The 22,654-nt window shown below is 41.0% G+C and overlaps 1 protein-coding gene across 12 annotated transcripts in view; it reads left to right on the top strand.

Moving 5' to 3' along the window:
- The window catches only part of KIAA1217 (KIAA1217 ortholog), a 374,019-nt gene that overhangs the window by 277,536 nt on the left and 73,829 nt on the right, over positions 1-22,654 (top strand). For all 12 annotated transcript variants that reach the window (XM_075419527.1, XM_075419537.1, XM_075419536.1 and 9 more), the window contains 2 exons: positions 14,308-14,506; positions 19,910-20,003. In XM_075419527.1, the coding sequence (XP_075275642.1) occupies positions 14,308-14,506; positions 19,910-20,003 (293 nt within the window). The remainder of the gene's footprint in view (positions 1-14,307; positions 14,507-19,909; positions 20,004-22,654) is intronic.

Here is a 22,654-nt window from a genome sequence, read left to right on the forward strand (position 1 = left end):
CTCCCTTTCCATCTCTATTTTTTTTAATTTAATCTAATTTAAATACTAATTATGTTTTGATCCTCAGCCAACATAATTTCAGTGAGAAAAATGACCAACGTTTGTGAATTTTGATTAATTTTACACTTAATATGTCAATGCCGTTGTTTTAAAAACCTGATGTTTTCTTTCTGAAATTCTAATTCTTCTATAGGTTCCTATTTTATTAAGTACATATGAGCCAGTTTGTTTTTCAGTTGTGGTCAGAATCAACGTGGAGCCTGAGAAGGAAGAGCGGTAATGCATTTTGGCTACCCCAACATCACGATTTTGTCAGTCAGGACTAACCTAACAGGACATAGTATTCTGTCATGAGAGGCTATCGCGTGCCATATGGAGTCGACTCAGAAAACAGTATTCCAGTTTTGGGCCCATTTAAAATTTCAGTCACAGCTTTCAAAATGAAGGTCTTTCTTGGCTAAGAGGTCCATCAGAAATCAGCACGTGTCTCATCAATCTGCAGCCTGGAGACAAAGTGAGATATTAAAATAAATTAATTCACCGTGCAAGAGAAAATTAAGTGTATTTTAAAATATGTATTTGAAAGCTGGGAGTTTTTCCAGTGCGATAACTGTGGGAAAAAATTATTGAGCACAACCGTCAGAGCGAGAATCAGCTGAAACCTGGAAAGTGCTCAAAAGCTTTCAACAAACTTCACTTGCAATTTGCCCGGAGGAAGCCGAGCTGACAAGCGCCCAGCGAGGTTACGCCAGCAGCCAGCCTGCGCCCGTGCTGCGGCTCACTGCTGTCCGCCACGAAATGAAGGCTGACAAGTATTTTCACATGTAGTCTTTCTTGTGGCACATCTGTACAAACAATGGGCCTAATCCTTCGTAAGGGCAGGTGCCGGCATCCTCTGTGGTGACCGAGCGGTTGGGGCGGTTGACACGATCGGTCGCAGCCCTGAAGGGCAGGGTGTGATTACAACCTCCGACTGCAATAACAGCTGTAGGTGCTCCTGCAGGATCCAGCTGTATGTGCAGGATTGGATTAAGGAAGGATATGATATTAGGAGGGATTTCCAGAAATGCACAAGGATTTGAGTTTGAGAGGTCACTAAGGAGGATGAAGCTTTATGGCTGCTGGGCTGCAGACGCCTGCTCTGGGTGTCCCGGCCAGGACGCCCAGCTGCTCTGGTCCAGATGTGTAAGAGGCAGAGGATGACTGGGCTCCTTGCTGGCAGACCGGTGCCTGAAATTAAGTGGCATTGAAACGCCTCGGCAGGAATGTCTGATTCTGCCAATTTTTACATTTTATTTGCCTTCAGAGGGATTACTCTCAGGAGTAAAATCACACAACTGCTTAAGGATTGGCATGGTGACAGTCTTAAACAACCGTGGAATACTCTGAATATTATTTGTCAGCCCCCCAACCCCAAGTTTTAGCAGGAGCAGATGTTAGTGTCTGATTAATTAGTTTGCTGCCACCTTCTATGGAAATGGTGTTACTGATTATAATAGTAACACCTGGCTCTTTTATAGTATTTTGTACAGGTGTTTCTCAAAGCCTGTTAAAAAGAGAGTCAGGGCCTTAGTTACAATTTTACACATAGGAAAACTTTTGTGGAGAGAGGGATAGTGACTTGGCTGCTGTCACCCGACGGTAGAAGTAACTCTCTATACATATGTATGTGATGTACTGTAAGACTTACACAGAAAAATACAAATGCTAAAGGTAGACTTACATATTATATTGGCGGTAATTAATTGTTATTTACTATTTATGAACTAGAAATTAAAATGGGCATGTTAAATCAGGCAGAAGATGTGTGAGCGGCCATAGATTTTATAAGAGAAGTCTGCGATTTTTTAGGAGTGGCACTGCTCTCTCGGAGTCCTTAGGGCATGATTGAAGCCTAATGAAGTCAGCAGGATCTGCAGTTTAATTCGTGGGAGAGGAGCTCCCTGGGAACTGTATTTCCAGTTAAGACTGAGTATAGCTTTAATGTATTCAGTCATTTAAAAGAAATTTTCCCTATCTTCTCTTTTTAGAGTGTACGCAAAGCAGCCAACACGCAAAAAAGTCATGTAAATATTTGCTGTCATGGTCAGATACATTAACATGGGCTGTCAGGTCTACAGGAAAAACAGCCTGAAACAACTAGTTCCAATTATTGAATTGAAACACAGATCCTGGGAAGTTAAAATATTCTAAGGTAACAGTAGTTTTCCTGTCCAACTTTTTTAGACTTTATCTGCTTTCAGATTTCTTCAAATTATAGCTGAAGGTTTTGGACTTCAAAAAAAACCAAACCCAATACCTCTTGCCTGAAACATTTTGTGTCAAAAGAGCAGAAGAAGGTAAACCATCCTATCGATATATCATAGTGCTGGGAGTTTTTCCTGTTTCATTTATTGTCCTTATGTGTGTACCTGGAAAATAAAATACTTCTAGGAAGTAAGATCTTATTTAGTACATACTGTTTCAACAGAAGCACGTTCTATCTGCCACTAAAAAGCGATAAGTAGTATATTTTAGATGTTGTGTCGCACTGGAGCTGAATTTGACTCCATTGCAGCAGGCTGTATCAGCATGGATCCAGTGGGTTCATTGCTGTGATACTGGAGTAGGTGTGCAGTGTGCTAAATAAAATCATTAGCTATGCACATCTGTATCTGTCACTGCTATATCTGTTAAATGTTTTTTGAATGCGATCTTTATTATTTGTTTGTACTGCAGTAATACAAAAGGACCCCAACTGAAAATGGGACCTCTCCAAGTTGGGTAATATATTCAGTGAGAAAATACTCCTATTGCAGAACCTTGCAACATGAATAAACCAGAATGAAAAGTGGTGAAGATAAAGGGAGAGGTAGAGTCATTAGGGTCCAAATTGATCAGCTGAATAAAGCTGTGTCAAGGTGGCAATGGCTTTCCTCTTTATCCCATATCACGCCTGCACAGAAGGTACAATGTCATCCTGCTCTATCACCACTTACGATTCTGATTTAGCAGCAGCAGCAATTTGGGCTTTCAACATTTGGTGTGTCTGCTGGAAGACGGATTTGGCAGCTGGAATAGCTTGTACAGGCCAAACTACCCTTCAGAGGAAAGGTAGCTGGCTAGATGGCGCTGTCCCATGGGTCCTATCTGGCATAGGAGCCATCACTGGGACAAATTTGATCTAATTTTCACGTTAGGTAAAATTTGTAAGTCTACGTCTAATACAGTAAGTCACACAGCAACACACACAACACCAGACTCTTCCATTTGCTCAAGGGCCTGAAAAGAAAAGAGTATATTGCAATGCCATGCTTTGCAAGACGTGCAAGTTTTTGGCCAAGCAGAGAACCATAGTACAAGCCTGTCCCTCAGCAGAGCGGATTTAGGATTTGCTGCCAGTGCTGACAGCAAGTCCCTGAATGAGGACAGCTCTTGGATTTAGTAATTGCTCCCAATGCTGTTTATATATTTAGGTAGTGATTCTAATGCATGGTTACAATGCTGGGCCTGAGTTCAGGTTTCTGTTCTCAAAGGGAAATACTTTTATCTCCATGGTATCATATAAGGCTGTCTCTTGTTTTTATTCTCATTGTCTCTCTCTCTCATGCATTTTTGGCTGTAGAGTAGCCCAGTTTAAACAGTATGAGAGGATAATCACTGCATCAGAGGCTTGTTGACAGCCTGCTGATTAGGGTGCTCTCTTGGGATATTAGAGGCAATGGTCTGAGCAACTCTCAAGATGGGAGCCCTTCTGGATAAATTTTTAACTACTCAGCTGTTTCATAAAGGACAAGCACTTGGTACCCCTGCTTCTACCCAACTGTCTTCTGTGATGAACAGACTATCTGTGGGGATGAGGGCAGAGCAGTGGATATTGTTTATCTTTGCTTTAACAAGGCCTTTCACATGTCTCTCATAGCATCCTGGTAGCCACACAAGGGAGATATGGGTGGCCTTCAAGGGGAGTAGAGGTTAATGCTTTAAAGTCTAACTAGTAGTTGGTTTTCAGTGGCCTTCCTCAGGGCTAGGCTGCGGGGCCAGTACTTTTTAACATCAACAACCTGACACTTGGGATGGAATGAACTATCAGCAGAGTCAAGTCTGACACTAAGTTTGGGAGAGCTTTTTATACACTGGAGGGTCAGCCAGCCACCCACTGGGAACCCAGTGAGCCAGAGGAGTGGGCTAGCAGGAACTTCATGAAACTCCATGGAGGCAAATAACATCTTTCAGCAGGGACAGAATAGCCCTGTGCAATGACATAGGCAAGCACAGACTGGCTTGGGAGCAGCTTTGCAGAAAGGACTTGGTGTTGCACAACAAGGAGGTTGAGAAAAGTGATTATTCCTCTCTTCACAGCATTTGTGATGTTGCACATGGAGTATTATGACCAGTTTTTATATCCCTGGAACAAAAAAGATAATGACAAACTGGAGACAACCCAGCAAATGACCTCTTGGTGTTCTTCTCCTTAACCACGCTAACTAGGCTCATGGGTCCAAGATCCCATTTAATATGGGCGTTAACAACTTAACAAAAAGTCATGCTGCTTGTTGAAGTCCACATAGGTGGATTTCTGGTGTGATGCTGTAACCAGCTGTGCTCTTACATGCTGATGGCTCAATCCCTAAACTTGCTACTGACGGTAATGAACTCTTCAGAAATGAAATAACTTCAGAAGTATTGAAGAGAATTCCTACAGTAAATACAGAAAATTTCATAGATGCAGCAAAACTACCGAGTCATGTATGGCTTACGTGACTTCAATACTCCATAACTATGGAGTATTAAAATGGTGACATTCTGCCCATGAACACATCAATTCTGTATAGGTTAGTACTGAAAATCAGGATTTATAAAAATAATCACCACTCAAGTAATGTGTGTTTGATACAGTTGAAAATGCAGTTGGGTAGGATCTCTCTCTCTGTGTTTATTCAAGAGGAAGAACACATATTGCAAGAAATTTAATTATTGTTTTCTTGTCTTTTTTGCTATTACCCCTTTAAAATTGCTAACAAAAATGTCACTCTGTAAAATACTTTCTTGCAGTGTCCACAAATGCTTAACATGTCTATGTAGTCTTTGGCAGACACATGCTGTGAAGCTGCACTAGCCAGCTTACTACCTTTGGCTGGGAGCTGGCTAGCCACGGCTTGCTGGCTTCTTCAGGAGTCAGTGCTTAGCTTCTGGTGGGCAGAAGCAGTGCAGCTGCAAGAGCCTACGTAGGCAAGTCCTGCGCCTGCTCGTCTGTGCGTCTCTGATTTTACTACACTAAATTGGTGGATGTGAACTGGAGTAAATGGAGCATGGCAGAGCCTATGGACCCTTTGAAAAATAGCGCTGGTACACATGAAATTTCTAGTTCATCTCACTGAGATGTTCCATTGTCAGTTTTTTATATTTTGTCACTAAGTGGCCCAGGGTTTTTGTGTTCTTCTAAGTTTTCTGGCATTGTTTTGTCAGGGATATGAAAAAGTCGTGTCGCTGGTCAGCTGGGCTATTCTGACAAGAGCAAGGGTATAGATGCAATTGTTGTCCAAAAGTCATCCTGACAGAACATTATTTTCCACTTGGGAAATTGGGTTAAACGGAAATGTTCCCTCAGACTCTCAGAAGTAACTGTCTACACTTGATGGACTCGCTGACATAGGTGTGTGGACAAAAGGGTCTCTTGGCAATAGGCTATTTCACAGATTTTATCTGCAATCAGATTGGACAAGTACCAGTTTTTCTTTCGCTAAAAGAACTTGTCCATTTTCTTTTTGGTTTTTGCTTTTTCTTCTTAGCCAGCTAAATGTATCCATTTGTATAAAAGTGCTAGTATTTGAGTGACATTTAAAAAATCTTTATTTCTCATAACACTTTGGTAGAAATTTTATGCGACTGCTGAATTTTCCAGGTGTTTTTTCATTAGTTAACAAATCTATTGCAGAATTGCAGCTTTCACTGTAAATAGCAGACAAGGATCAAATAGCAGTAAGAAGTAGTGCTGGACTAAATGAAACAGTTCCTATTTTTATTGAAATTGTTATCAAACATCTTAATACCTTGAGCAAAACTCTTCCGGCTGTTGTGGAAGAAAATGATATAAAGTTAGTAACTGTTTCTATTTCATTAAAAGATCTACTTTTTGATTCTGTTAGTACTTGAAGACAGCTAAGGATTTTTACAGACATTTTCTGAATATGGAGGACAGATTATCAGGAGGGAGTAGCTAATGGAAACTAGTACGAGAGCTTCAGGCTAGAAATACCACAAGGATCATGGCAATGACCTCAGACTAGTTGAAAATGTGTGTGGTGAAATAGGAGAGACAAGTCTTAAGGGTGTGGAAAGTAAGAACTGCATACTGAGGAATTTCTTCCACGCTGCAAGAGTTGTTATTGTAATAAACTTGTGTCTGCATAACTTTTGCAGAATTTGGTGATACGAACACCAACTATGTGTTATCTCTGTTTGTCTGATAGCAGGGGGGAGAACAATATGGGCCTATGCCCCTTTTACAGTCTTATATATTACAATTTTGTCAAATAAAAGTCAAATAAAAATTGGAAGAATCTTGGCATTTTGGAAAAAAAAATTAAAAATTGTAAAATGGATTTTGAGGAAATGCTTGGCAGTTTTTATTGTGATCCCTTCTGAATTGTCCTGAAGTATCCCAACAAATATATCATCAAGATTTGAAAAGTTATCCTTAGTTTTTAAAACTGATGCAAGTCTCAGCTAATGATTGGCCCCTCACAACAAGAAGGACGTTGAGTTGCTGGAGCGTGTCCAAAGAAGGGCAACGAGGCTGGTGAGGGGTCTAGAGAACAAGTCTTATGAGGAGCGGCTGGAGGAACTGGGGCTGTTTAGTCTGGAGGAGAGGAGGCTGAGGGGAGACCTTCTTGCTCTCTACAGCTACTTGAAAGGAGGTTGTAGTGAGGCAGGTGTTGGTCTCTTCTCCCAAGTAACTAGTGATAGGACAAGAGGCAATGGCCTCAAGTTGCATCAGGGGAGGTTTAGATTAGATATTAGGAAAAATTTCTTTACTGAAAGAGTGGTGAGGCATTGGAACAGGCTGACCAGGGAGGTGGTTGAGTGCCCACCCCTAGAGGTGTTTAAAAAAAGTGTAGATGTGGCACTTCAGGATATGGTTTAGTAGGAATGGTGGTGTTGGGTGGATGGTTGGACTCGATGATCTTAGAGGTCTTTTCCAACCTATGATTCTATAAATATGAGGAAGAAAGGAGGGTGTGTTTTCTCACCTTTGCTTGTTGGCATTGCTGCTGACCTCAGTGTGAGGGAAAGCACGAACAGAGCTGGTGACTCAGTGGGCTTGCGGTGGAAGATCAAGCTCAACCAGCTTGAAAAGACAAAGACTGTCTATCATCTCAAAAAGATATGGTTAACTGATGCTTGGGTAAAGAGTGAAACAAATCTAATGACAACTTTACCAACCTCTAACTCAATTTACTTTACAAAACAGCTCAGCTTCATTTCTGGCAGTTCTCAGTGCTTTTTCTCACCAGGTACTCCATATTTCTTCACCTTAAGATACAGCTTTCTTTGCTAGTTTATCTAATCTTCCATTACTTATATATCCTGTACCAATTCCTAATATACTAATATACTTTTTTGATGTTACTATTCACCTGATGAGATCTGGAGGCCTCCTGTACGTATTTTCCCCCTGTTTTAGTTGTACCTAGCTTTGCACCTTTGATTTAAAGAAATTCCAGAGCTTGCAATGCATCCAGGTTTTGATTGCTGTAGTCAAACCAGCTTACTAATTACTTGAAATTTTCAAATTGGACACAAAATTTCCACAGGATACATAGAGTGGCTGGGTCAGAAGAGAGTAGCAGTGCCTTGTTGATTTCTGGTTCTGTGGGAAGGCTTCAGTGCTCTAGCACCCAAACACACAACATCAGTGAAATACAGATATTATCATCAGTTAATACTTCTCTTCAGACAGGACCCCATGGAATAAGGCGTTGCCAAATGTCAATAAGATCTTTCAGTGCAGAAATTTGCAAGCTGTCTTGCCTACACACAGAGAGTGTCGTGTAGCTTCACAGGAGAGAAACTCGTGAACTGAAATTTAAGCTTTGACTGTATTTGATTTCATAACACTGAGGAGTTACTTAACTCCTCTGCCTCAGTTTTCTTGTCTTCATTATGAGAAGAGAATAATGAGAGGATTATGTGAGTACCAGTATTTTTCCATGTAAAATTCATGGTGTGAGAGAATTAACTGATATTTGTAAAGGTCACAGAAGATGACTCAGTCATGTTTGTTAACTTATTCTTGATTTATCAGATATTTAACTTTGCTGCTGTGTGCTTCATGTTTTTCTGTTTTAATCATTTGTAAGGATAATTCAAGGCTGGGTTGGATGGGGCTTTGAGCAACCTGGTCTAGTGGAAGGTGTTCCTGCCCATGGCAAAGGGGTTGGAACTAGATGATCTTTGAGGTCCCTTTCAGCCCAAACCATTCTATGAGTGTATGATTCTATGAATTCCTGTTTTGTAAATAAAAACAAGTTGTGGTTAAAGCTCTTCTAAGCACCTAGGCTGCCCAGCACTGAGATCATCGTTAGCAATAAAATCATGGTAGTGTCGTGCTTGGTCAGGGTTAGGTCAGCACCATGTATAAGATGGAGCTGTTGAGAGGTGAGAGCTGGATGGGGTCATGCTGCCTACATGACAGTAACTTTTGCTATAAGAAGTAAACGTTTACCAGTTGTGCCTAAGGAGTTACGATCTTACCGGTATCGGTACAGTGTTGAGTTGTTTTGGTTATGCAGCTCCTTGCTCTAAAGCCAGCCTGGACCCCGTGAGTTCAGGTACGGTTCTCTGTTACGCCGTGTGGGCACGTCCTCAGCTGCCAGGTGGGTTTTCCAGCCCAGCAGCAGTATCTGAGCCAAGCACCTTGCCATGTGTCTGGTGCATCAGCACAGGCCGTCCATGGAGCTGTGCTAGATGGACAAATGGGGCTCGATGGCTGCTCCGGGCACCCTCTAAACCCGGCGCTGATGGGTTCAGCTTGTGCAGGAGGCACTGCCTGCGTGAATCAGGTTAACAGCACATCTTTCATTGCACTGTGCTGTGCTTCCTGTGGACCAGCCCTGAGAGAAATGATGAAACATTTTGCAAGTCCTTCTGTCACTGACCCTTGGTAAAGGGGCAGCAGAAAGTCTGTTGGTTTTGAAAGAGCTCTGTATGCAGGGAGGGAAAGAAAGGGTGATCACGTGGTATATTCGCATGATCATCATCAGATCTGGGGTTTCTGCTTGTAAACCTTTCTTTGAACACGTCCTTTCACCTCTCGGGTGTTTAATTTCCCCTCCTATAAAACGTACCTTTCTGTTGACAGGAGTGTTGTGAAGCAATTTGTAAAGAGGTTTAAGTTTCTAAGGCCTGGCTTACACCTATATGTGTTCTTCTATGGCCTGTGTTTAATGCCATGGTCTGTTGCCCATGAGAGGTATTTCTGAAACTAAGTTAAACCAGCGTGACGAAGGGGAAGGCTGAAGATGGCAGTTTACCTGGTAGCTGTAGGAAAGCACAGGGCTGGCAGTCTCTAGGAGCACCTGGAAGTGGTAGCCACAGTGTTGTCTGGCTTGGACTGTCAAAACAATTGCTTGGTGTAGTTCCCTCACTGTTCTTCATACCTGCCTTCTGAGAGTAGCAGGGCATTTCGCAGTCCTGTTTGCTTTGTGTTTTCTAAAACTCAGCATAATTTTCATGTTTCAGGGAAATCCATTATAACAGAAGCGTAAGTGCAAGAGGGACTTCAGAGTACATGGAGACATTAACATCCGTTGTGTTTAACCTTCTGTCCAGCAGCTTTGCTGACATATGTGCTGTGCCCTAACAAAAGCCATGCCTGAGTTATACTCTATTTCTTCTTGCTTTAATTCACCATGGGAGTAGTTTTTCAGCTGAAGGTAAAACAAACCTCAGAGCTCCAGCAGCTTCGGTGAAGTTGGGCCTGTGAGTATTGCTGGTGCTCAGAGTTTCAGCCCAGCAATGTGTGGGAGAAAAGTAGCATCAATGGCTTAAAATAATGGATTTTGAGTCTCTTTATCCTCATGTGCTGAAGCTGGATTTTTAGAAGTGAGCACTTAGTTTTGTCAAATAGAAATGCCCTAAAGCATTGCTATATCATGATATGGATCAGACAACTCAAGAGAAAAGGCAGTAGGTTTTTTTAAGGGCATGTGATTTAAGAGAGAGTAAGGAAAAAAGATTCTGTTATGCCTTTGACAATGTCTTTTACCCCTACAGTAAGACTGTGGCCAAAACGTTTCTCTGAATTGTATGTTAAAGCTGTATATTTTAAGGCATGATCTTTTTGGATAACCTGCATATTTGCTTTGAAGATTCATGACCCAGAGATAACTGTAATTTTGTTTTGGATCAATGTTTTGTGGGAGTATTGAAGAAGGAGAGGCAGAGTCAAGACTGTTCTGAAATGATTTAGACTTGTGTGTAAGGAAGATTTTTCAACTCTATCATTTATTTTGTGTTAATGGTTTCAGTAGCTCAATATTCAGCATATTTTTAGTGGCCTGAAATGCAAAACCAGCATTTTCTGCATTTTGCACTAACTTTTAAACTGGGCAGAAAAGAGTCACACACACCTGCAAAGCTGATATGCAAGTTCTGTATTTTTAGCCAAAACCTTACTTTTTGCTGTTTAATCCAAGAAAGTTTCAAATGCCAAAATGTAGAATGTTCCTTATGTTCCTCCTGAAAACTGAAAGCTATCATAAAAAATGAATATGTTTGTGCACATCTTGGAACAGTGAAATAAATACAATCATTAAAAACATGTGAACTTAATTTTTTTACAAATATACTTTGTTTCTGAATTCTAAAGAACGTTTAGCTGCATAGAATATTTGAATGAACTCTAAAAAGCCAGTTTTATCTAGAACATAAAAAAATAAATGATGTCTCAAAATAATAAAGGAAAAATAATAACCCATTAAATATTGGCATTAAAAATAAAATTATTAGGAAAATTCTCCTCAGTCTTTGAAAGAAAACTAGTGACTTTTCACTTTGAAACAATTTTACCACTGAAAGGAAAATGGAAGTTTGTAGTAGGATTCGTAAAGGGTCTGACTGCGATCTTAACGAAGAAAAAGTATCAGTTCTTGATAATAGTAGGAAAATGTTCTTAACAGCTCCATTTTATAAAAGCAGCCTAATATTAATTAATGGTTAGGTAACACTGAGTACTCTGTTTAGTATTCAGAAAAATTAACATCTTCCTACGCTAGGTGCAAGCATAATTATCTACTCACTGATTGTAGGAACATCTGCTTATGTATGTGTTCATTCCTCTGTGGCAGTTATGGACAATATAGGGACAAAAATACTAAAGACTAAGGGGAAAGAGGGTTCATCTTAGATTAAAATCCCTTCTTTTCATCAAATGCCTTTGTATTTAAGGACCTTAGGTTTTCCCATTGCTTTTGCTCAGTGTTTGTATCTCAGGACTGTAAACTGCCCATCCCATTGCTGATGACTTTCCAGCAAGAATCACTGAGTTACCACCTAAGTTTTGTGATTTGCTGAGATTTGTTGATGGCTGGTGGTAATCACATTGAGTACCCTATGTTACCAACCCTCCTGTTTATATTGTGCATCTACAGTGCAGTTACTATGGTGAGTTTAGTTTGTGTGAAGTAGAATCATGGAATAGTTTGGTTTAGCCTACCTGTGTTGGTTATTGGTAGATGCGAAGATGTGGCAGCAGAAAATCTGCTCAGGCCCCGAAGTCTGCCTGAAAATGTAATAAAGACTTTTAGCGGTTAGTTCGGCCTGAGTGCTGTCCTACCATTATGTCACTAGCAGCATTCAAACTGGGAGGTGTAAAACTGCCCTGACTGTGTATCTGCATGAGCTGCAGTGAATTCAGTGCAGATGTTTCTGTAATCACTAATTCTTGAGCAGATCTGATGCTGTATTCCTTTTCCAAATACTTTCCAATAGCTAGAGAGCTTTTGAGCCATTTATAAAGTGTTTAGTTGTGGCAGTGCCTCTCAGACAGCTAGTGCAAATACAAATTTCAGTGGTGTTTTCTTCATTCTTTTCTGCATTTTTTTTTCTCTTCCATCTCATTCTGGGCTGCTAAACGTGTGCAAAGTGGATGCACCAATATATCTTGGGGGCCACCCAGCTGGAAAGCAGCTTGACAGAAAATGATCTGGGGATCCTGGTGGACACAAAGTTGAACATGAGCCAGCCATGTGCCCCGGTGGCAAAGAAGGCCAGTGGTATCCTGGGCTGCATTAGACAAAGCATTGCCAGCAGGTCAAGGGAGGTGATCCTTCCCCTCTACTCAGCACTGGTGAGGCCACAGCTGGAGTGCTGTGTCCAGTTCTGGGCTCCTCAGTACAAGAGAGACATGGACATACTGGAGAGAGTCCAACGAAGGACCACAGGGATGATTAACTGGGTTGGAGCATCTCTCCTGTGACAAAAGGCTGAGACAGCTGGAACTGTTCAGCCTGGAGAAGAGAAGGCTCAGGGGGGCATCTCATCAATGTATAAAAGTACCTGAAGGGAGGACGCAAAGAGGGCAGAGCCAGGCTCTTTTCAGTGATGCTTAGTGAAAGGACCAGAGGCAATGGGCACCAGCTGAAACATGCGAGATTCGCTCTGAACACCAGGAAACACATTTTCACTGTGAGGGTGACCAAGCACTGGAAGAGGTTGCCCAGAGAGGTTGTATCTCCTCCTTGGAGATATTCAGAGACTGTCTGGACACCATCCTGGGCAACTGGCTGTAGGTGTCCCTACCAGATGACTTCCAGAAGTGCCTTCTAACCTCAAACATTGTGATATGCCATTTTAGTGTCTTTTGATACCACTGCAGAAGCTATACCTGCTCCATCTCTTGCAGATTACAAGGGAGTAAAAGTGTTTGTTGCTGACACAATGCAATGTTGTACAGAGACACCTGAGATGGCTCAGAAAGAGCACAGTGTGCTTTCACCAATCCATGCCCAGGCAGGACATCCATGCCTTGGGTACGGACTGAATGTGTAGGCTCAGCTGGGCTTACCAGTTCCTGCTTCCTCTGTATCTGAAGTTGTTTGGCTGAGCATTTGCCTCTGCACCTACTCCCTAGTGCTGTGGATCGCAGGAAGTTTCGTAGTTTGGCTGAAATCGCATGACAGCCTGCTTCCTGCTGTGCAGGTCCTGATGAGCCTTCCCACACTGGAGATGCTCACGAGAAGACCTCTTGGTGGTCTTTAGGAGCCAGGCCCAGCATGATCAGAGCTAATCAACCCCATCAAGTCCAGTCTGGTTTCTGCTGTTGACTGAGATGGCTCTTCTCAGTACTTCAGTCCTTGAAGGGCTTTGTAGCTTGGGATGGCATGGGACTGGGCTGTAGCAAAGCTAATGAGTCGCACTCATCATGCGGTACCAGCCAGTGGGGTGCACCCACCCACCGGTTGTGTGGGAGTCGGCACAGCCCTGGCAGGGCCTATACGGATGTCGTGGGAGAAGTAGTTAGTATCCCTTTGCTGAGTCCCTGGTCTCCGTGGTTTTTTCCATTATCAAGCATCTCGCAGCCTCCCATTCCCTGAAAATAGAGAATGGTGTTCTTTTTGTCTTGAGTGAATAAGAATGTCCATATTTTGCAGTTCAGCATCTAAGGCTACTCATGTTTCTCCCCGAGTGCTAAGGATGACTATTAACACTGCTGTGAAACTGAAAGGATCTGAAATTGCCCTTGTTTTTGTGTGAGACCTCAGTTTTGCTCCTGCTAGGAGTTTCACGTAGGTCTTTATACTATATAATGCCAGCAAATTGAATTTTGAGTAAAAAATTATTAGTGCTAAAATGAAAGTCTTTTTTAAGAGGGTTTTGTTGGGTAAGCGTGAGGCTAATGCAATATTTATGTTTAAGGGAAATGGGGTGAGATAAAAGGATAAAGTTCTTCCTCAACTGCTTTAAAAAAAGGTAGCTTGTGATTTACCAATACCTTCCATTGCTGAGTTGACTTGGTGTGTTTGGGATTTTCCATTACCCTTCTTAAGGTAAACTTCTGATTTGTCTAACTGAAGAACAGTAAAAAAGGGGTTCTAAGCAAAGTGCAGTACTGGAGCAAGCATATGTGTCAAGGCACAACCATATCACTGTTCTATGCTCTACTCCAATAGTGTGTTGAAGATGTATATGCTTTAGGAGTAAGGAGTGCGAACTGATTTTTCTCTACTTATTATGGGCTTGGTCCGTGTTCCCCATGAATTTTGAAGCCCAGATCATTTCTGTGCACTTAAGAATATGTAACTTGCTATTATATTTTGCTTGTAGGTGTTTTGTATCTTCAGTATGGAGATGAAACAAAGCAGTTGAGGATGCCGAATGAAATCACAAGCACGGACACAATTCGTGCCCTTTTTGTAAGTGCCTTCCCCCAGCAGCTGACGATGAAAATGCTGGAATCACCCAGTGTGGCCATTTACATCAAGGATGAGAGCAGAAACATATATTATGAATTGTGTGATGTGAGGTAAGTAAACATGGAATTACGGCTGTTGGGTTTGTTGGGTCTTTTTGTAGTGCATTTACAGAATAAAAAGGAGTGGAGTTGATAAGTATCTGACAGATAGTGGCCTGGCACATAAAGGCATGTTTAGTGGTATCTGAGTAATATGGGAGGTTTGGTCTGACACTGCTTTCAGCTTTAGGTGCGATATGTGTTACACAAGCCCTTGATAAATGGTGTAGCTTGTTCAAATATTCATATAATACATGCAGGTTCACATATTTAATATTTTATTGAATTTTAACTGAGTCATAAATATTTAAAATAGGGAACACAAAATAAGCTTTTACAGAAGAGCTGTTTTTTCTTTGCTGGCAGAGCAAAGGCTGATCCTTGTGAGCCTGAAGTTACAGATATGAATGTCACCGATGTCCTCACAACAGTGCCAATTATTCATCATCTAACACTGCTAAAGATCTGTGGCACTGGTGACCACTGCTGCAGCAGCCCCAGCACCTTCCTGTTTTATGTCAGAATGCAGCAAATGATGCAGTCACTTCCCTTCAGTAATTCAGCGCTTGGTCAATAAATGATCCAACTAACATCTGCGTGCATCTTTCTATGCTTTATTTTGTGGGAGTGCAGCTGCTTAGTTAACTATGTTCCTTCAGTCCTGATTTCTGTGCTCTTTGAGCAGAAAGACCACTTTCTCAGGGTCCCTAGAAAGTCCCAAATCATATAGCAGCAAAGCTCTCAGGCACACCTCAGACTTGTTACATTCTGTAGAACTGTGCAAGGAAATATGGTGGGCCTTTTTGCCATACCTTTCATAAAAAGTTATGTGATAAAAAGAACGGACAGAGGAGCATGAGATGAAGGAGAAAGCAGAAAAGGTGTTTCCTCACTGCCAGTCTACCACTAGTGCAGGAATATGATGTGAAAGTAAGAGGTGTATTGTCCACTGCTGCCTTGTTTCTTCTGGAGATCGTGTGGCTCAGGTGCTTCTCCATATCCTGTTGTAGTTAAAATAGCAAGTTCGAGCTTTTCTAGCCTTGTCACTTCCAATTCCCCCATTCCTCCTCTTAGTCTTTGAACAGCACCGCACTCTGTTTTCTCTCCTCCATCTTGCTCTCCTCAGGCTGTCTACCCAATGTCTTGTCATTAGCCAGCCTCTTGGATTTCGGTTTCTGTTTTTTTATCTTTCTTGCTTTGCAGACTCCCACACTCCTGTATGGCCACTGCAATGCCTATGTTAAGACCCATCTGATTTTTTGCATCATCATTCATCATGTGCTCAAGTTTCTTGTACATCAAACAGTCTGTGAACAAGATTGGATCAACTGATTAAATCAAGATATGAGTTACTATGTCTCTGTTGCCAAGCGCATTATTGCCAGCCATCATCTGGCCCATTGCTCCTTCTCTCTCACTTTATCCCCCCATCTTCCCTTGAGTTTCAGACTAACAATTTATGACTTCATCTCCTCCCTGCCCCCCAAGCATGTGGTTGTTGATTATCTTAATACCACTCCACCTTGTTTCCCCTTGCTCTCATTGCAGGCGTCACTCTGCCAACCTCAGGCCTGGCTCAGTCGCAACATCTGCTTCCTCTGTTCCTATGCCTGTATTGTAGAGCCTTTCTAGAGGAAATCCCATGACCCAGCTGACTTCCTCCGTAGCAGAATTCCCTCCTTCGGTTCTGCCACCCTACTCACTAAGGGAACCTCAGCTTAATGGAGTCCAAAGCATGCACTACCAGCTGCATTTTCACCACTTTTTAATAATTTCCACTACAGTTTCTCCATTTCTTTTCCTTCGTCTTCACCAGATCTTGCCAGTGTCTCCCCTCAGAGAACAGATGAAGTATAATTTTTCTCTCCTTTGCTTGTTATGCCTTCCTTCAATTCTCTTCTTTCTTTCTTCTCTTAAACACAAGTCTTTCAGTGGACTTTTTAAGCTCTCCACCTCCCTTGGAGGCTGTCTCATGTTCCTCTGTGCCTCACATCCCTTGTTTTGTCTTTTTATTAACTTACTACTCTATTAAAGTGCCTACTTTTATATTGCTGACATGTTTCTGTGCCTCCCAACAAAACTGTCCCTGAACATAACATACATTTCCACTTCCCACCCCATCACCTTTCTGTCTTGCAGTGAGCATTCACTACAACTGTTGGCTGGACTTTTACTCTTCAAATTCTGTCCTAGACCCATTTCCAATCTGTCTGGGGTTTTATTCTTCAAATTCCAGCTTGTGTTTTGTTCCCTGCAATTGTCAAAGTTAACAAATGGCCAGCTTTTGTGAACATCCTTTTTCTGTCAGATCTATCATGTACATATAATGTTTTCTTCCTGAAACTTTGATCTCTCTTTGTTTCAATGGCTATTCTTTCCTGATTTCTTCCTGTCTCTCTCCTCTCATTTCAGGTATTATTTGAGAAGTTGTCTTCTCAAACATTGATTTTCTGTCGTGTTTTTTCAGGACTTTGTCTTCCTTCCTCTTCCTTGTCTGTACCTGTCTTCATCATCTTATCCCCGTGGATTAGTTGAATTACCATACCTACCTGGGTGACTCTCCCATTTATTTTTCAATCTTTCCTTTAGGATGGGATTTGTCTGACCAAATGGAGATTTTTACATCCACATTTTGAGCTAGTTGTGATTAAACCTATACAATTGTCTGATAACTTATACATGCCAGAGAACTGTCTTCCATGTGAATGTCTGTAGTTAGATGAACTGAATCCTACCCCTTCGTCCAAACTAAAATCTTGATCTTCTCTTTTAATATAGTCTCATAGACCATTAGTTTCTGTCTATCTTATGTTCTCCTTCGTTAGGCCATCACACTCCTTTCCCCTTTTTTTGTTTTTTTAATTGCTGGGGACAAAGCACTATCTTTCTACTTAAGCCAGTAACCTGGTGCTTTCGTTAAAGTGTTCAGGGCTCTGCATCCCGTGTAGATTTCAGACTTTTTCGGCATAACATCCTTATGATGCAGCCTTTCCTTTCCCAGCACATAATGAAAAAACAACCAGTTAATTCATCATCGTTTTATTAGCAACTGCTTTAATGGTCTTTTCTCAGCAGTTGACACAGGTAATCTTGTTTGCTTTTACCCATTCAAATGAAGCAGCAAAGATCATTCTCCTAGTTTGACAAGGAGACTGTTTCACATGCATTTTTTTTGTTTGTCCTCTGGCTATATCTTTTTCCATCTCATTAAATATAAACTACTTGTCTTCATTATGAGGGCTCCTGCAAGCCCACTTCAGTGCTACTTTTGATTTCTTGTTCAGCACCAAGTGCCATCTGCTTCCACTTGGTGGATGATGCCAATCTTCATTCTACATGTCTTTAATTTTCAAACAAGTGCCTTTGCGCTCTCTCTCTCAGGCAGCCCTCTAATGAGCTCCGAAGGCGTCCTCTGCAGACATGCACAAAGCCACTGCGTTGGTCTCTCTCCAGTCCCACCTTCCCACTCTCTATTGCACTGCCTACTCGGAGCATGCCCATGGTCCCAGTATCTCTTTATTGCTCCTATGGCTGAAGCGATTATGGTCTTCTGGCTGCTTTTTGTCCCCTTATCTTTCTGCGGCTATCCTGGTATCTTTTGTGTCTTCTATTCACCTTGCAAGCTGGTGAAGTGGTTGTATTCCTGGGGTGTTTGTACAGCACACACGGATCGATGAGGCCTTTGAACATGCCAAGAGCATCGAGGAGCTACAGTAATGCAGATAATAGTAATAATAAAAGTACAGTAATATATACCTGTTATCAGTAATGTTTATCTTCGAGTAGCAACGTGAGGTGAAACAGAATTCACTTCGGAGATCAAATGCGTAGTATTTTGGTGCTTTGCCTTGCAGCAATGTTTTACTTTAAAGTGTCATGTTTCTACAAGAAATATTTATGGAGAATGCTTTTAAAACAAACTCCAGTTAGTTGAGGTGCCATCTCATAGCCACCAGACAGAAAAGACAGCACATAAAATTTATTTAAATGAATAATGTACTGTTTCTTGAACTGAAAATGAGAGAGCTTGCTTTGTATCAGAAAGAACATATTTCCAAGTCTGAGGCAGAAAAATGGTAACTGAGACTCCCAGTGCAAGTCTCAAAGCGAAAGGGTCACATTTGCAAGACGGAAAACAGTTTATGTTACCATAAATAATAGAAGAACTTGAACTTGCCGCAAGGTAGCTATTTTCCTATGCAGTCTACAAGTAAACACTCATAAATGCTGAACTTCTCATCAGCCTTGGCGTTCTTAAACAGAAGGCACTGATCTGTCTGTTAAGCTGTGGGATTTCTTTAATAATTACTTGACATCTACAACAGCAGCACAAGTTCTGACTAGCTACCCATTCAAAGCAATCACTGATTGTAATATGACATTGTAAGAAAGAAATTGAACCTGCCCAAGAATCCTTTCCTTCATTTTTAAATGATAATCCCACTGATTAAGATCAGTTCGCTAGACTTGTAGCTGCACCTGGAGGAGAGGAATTCAGTCACATGTGTAAGTAAATTCTCTAGAGATCACTACTGGGAAATGAAAGGAATCGCAGCTTTGAAAGGATGTGAGTGAGCATAGACTGGAGGCTTTTCTGCTGATTAAATGTGAGCAAGAGATCAGCAGAACTCAGTGCAAGTGTCTAAGCCATAAAATTATTGGAAGGTAGGTTTTGAAACAAAATAGAAAACGACTGTCATCTAACTCTTTTCTAAATGTAGTAGTTAAAAATTAACTAATCAGTGACAAAGTGTTGGGTCCTAATTAAACAAAAATATTCTCTTAGGGCTTGCCATCTAAACCGTTTCTGTGGTAGCGTTCATCAAAACTTTTGCTTGTTTATTTTTTTTGTAATTCCTATTTTTTCCCGTAAAAACCTGTCTTTATTATAGATCAAGTTTAGAGGAAGGATTTATCTGGTACTGAATTTTTAGCTTTTGTGGATTTTTTTTCAGGTTTGTGAACAAGCTGGTAATTAGAATTGCCTGAAGAATAGCTGCAGTTAGAAAGACTGCTTTCCTTTTGATATTCTTGCTTCTTAGAATAGCAAAAATTCACGTGGGCTGAGTACACAATAAAGCATGTAAATATTAACTAAATCCTTTTGAGCGCTGTGTAAATGTTAAAGCTTTATTGTCTTCAAAGTGTTTTCGCTCTATGGCAGGATCTTGAAAGAAACTTAACACTATCTAATTTTTATGGGTGTGGAGTTGTAGCGAAAGAATGATACTTCCCATGGGAAAGAGAATCAAAGTAGGCTTTTGTTTGTTTGTGTGTGTCTGAGTTATGGCATTTAGGTTTTTCTTGTAGGTAGGCTGCAGACCTACTATGTTTGTCTGTTACCTGAGACTTTCAGGCAACAAAGTAAATAAAACTACTTTCATCTGTTATCATTGCTGATTCTTTTGATTCCAGGAATATTCAAGACCGATCTTTCCTTAAAGTTTACAACAAAGATCCTGCACACGCATTTAATCACACTTCCAGAGCTGTAAATGGAGATATAAGGGTAAGTACTAGTGCGTTTATACTCCTTTTCTCTCCAGCTTTTATGTTAGATGTTTACATTCTTAACTGTAATATGTACACAACAATTCATAAAATCAAGGGTATATGTACAACTTGTATACAGAAGAGGGAATTAATAATGCTTACCACAATGTTTCTTAACTGCTTTGCTTTTTCCAGTTACTTGCCCTGACCATTAACAGTTTTTTTGTTCTTGCTTACTAGCGTTAAAGCATGTGAATCAAAACATAGCCTTTAATTACTTATTTCAGGACATAGACAGTGCTCAGAGTTCATACAACTTCTTATTTTGTGTTTCCAAACCCTTTACAGCAAAGTATGGCATTACTAATGGAGTTAGTTCACTCCAACAAGGCTTCGGCATGGACTGATTGACAATGGCTGAACAGATGCACCTAGCTTGAAGTCTCTTGAAACACTTTGTAAATGACCATTTCAAATATGAAATTCTGATAAATACTTGTTGTGGTGTAAATGGTTTGTCTTTTTCTAAAGTTTTCTACCTGTACTGAACAAGGACTAGTATATTTGCATTTTCAAGCAAACATTTTGTATTGGGAAACTCTAGAGAAGGCATTTGAACCATATTTGATTTCTCTCTGTCTCTGTCTTTTGCTGGACCATAATCTCCCACCTTGATGGCAGGAGATGCAGCTGTGCAGTGGCACCTCTTCCACCGTCATCTCCTCCCCACCCATCCTAGGTCTGTCCCCAGCGAACGGTACAACCAGATGAGCTCAGTGGGGCCAGAAGGGAATGCCATTACTGTCCTACCTGCTTTGTGGCTTTTATGTCTGCTCCAAACCTGATTCAACTGTGCAGAAAATTTCCTGTGAAGTGATTTGCGTAATTGTACATTTGCTTCTTGGTTTCATTATCAATTCTGAGCATGTCACACTGCTTTATTATTAATATTTTATGTACGTACTTTTGCTGTTTCACAGTTTAGGGCCTGATTATTTTAGAAAGATTGCAATAGTTTATTTGCTGGCACTATTCTCAGCCACCTCTCGTTTTTGTACTTCAAGTATAAAATGGTTCTTTTGATAGGTCAGAAATCTAATTGCTTGATTATTCACACTGCTGCACACACAATATGAGAGAGCAAATAGATGTGCTTCAAAGGGCTGATGTGATAGTTTTTAGTGTCTTCTTTAAGGTCCTGAAATTCTTCAGTTCTAGTTATATTCCTGTAGCAGTAACTGGATCTATCCAATACATCTCATTCAGATTCGAAGGCATGACATACCATCATTGTGCATTACGACATTAACTCATGCAATGATCTCACTGTCACTTTATAAAGTTGTGTTATACTGTTTGTGTTCCATGTGCAGTGGATGCTGAAGGTATCTGCTGTGGCTTTATTTGTAGGCTCTACACCTGTTTTCGGATATGGTTAACTACTGTGTTAGCTGCATATATTAAAAATTAAAGATTACTTCTTTGGCCCTCTTCCAGGCATTTACTGCCTAAAGAGAATTGTTTTGAACACAGGTGCTGCTTCTGTGCAAAACCTGTACTAATTTGTATTGCTTATTTTAAAATACTGTGTTGTACAACAGATATGCACACTTTACACCTCCTGATTATGGCTGAGCTATATCTCTTTGGCCACAACTCAAAAATAATGGTGACACAGTGATGACCTTTGCAGAAGTGGTGGTTTCACGGTAGAATATTGTATTTTGCTCTGCTGAAATTCCAAAGATGCCATTTTGAAATTCCGTGCATCCAACAAAACAGCTATTTTCTCATTTGGCTTTTCCTTGGCATTGGCAAATTTCTTGTCTTTCTGGTCTGAGAGGTGAAGTCAGAGCCAGGATGTTGATAGGGACTTTGTGGAGAAACATGCAAAAAGCCTTCCCTTTGAGCTGTGTGAACTTCTGCACTTCAAAGTTATGAGCGTGGAAACAAGTGATTTCTTGAGCTCTGGAAATAATGAAACCTGTTTGTCTAAGGATGTGTGTCTCCTGGTTGGGTTCTTCCTTGTGCGGCAATGCTCAGATCCGAACTGAGGCTTTCCCAAAGTAGAGGGATTTAATAATGCTCTCTCTGATCCTCGTCCTCCGGAGACTGCAAAGCTGGAGCACACACTGCAACTTTTCCTCCATTTGGCAGAAGTACTGTAGGATCTTCTCACAAATCTCTAACTTGGCAAAATCTGTAGGGACATAGTAGTCTAATGGTTTCTACTCTTTGGTTAAATCTGGTTGAAATTTGCCTGCAGATTCACAGGTTATTAAGTCATGGGAGACAACCACCTGTCAGCCGATGGACTATCTATGCCGCTTTCCTTAGCGAACCAGATTAAAGAGGGTGGAAATGCGGGGGAAGTAAGTGAGAAACATGTACATTTTATGTACTGGTATTGCATGGTAACCAAAAGATTGTGGGAAAAGCTTTGGTTCTCATCTCTTCATTTGTGTTTGTGCATCTTTGCATTGGGTAAATTGATGTTCTTCAATTTCATGTGATATGTGAGAGCTAAATTCCTTACAGCGGGAAGCAGGAAGTAACTCTTGTAACTGCTGCGCTCTGCATGGTGGTTAACTGTTTCAGAAAACCTACAGAAAAGCAGCTTATTGTCAGATCAGTTGAAAGAACAGTACTTAGAATATCATGAATTAG

The sequence above is a fragment of the Opisthocomus hoazin genome, chromosome 4, assembly GCF_030867145.1.
Source record: "Opisthocomus hoazin isolate bOpiHoa1 chromosome 4, bOpiHoa1.hap1, whole genome shotgun sequence".
Taxonomy (NCBI): Eukaryota; Metazoa; Chordata; class Aves; order Opisthocomiformes; family Opisthocomidae; genus Opisthocomus; species Opisthocomus hoazin.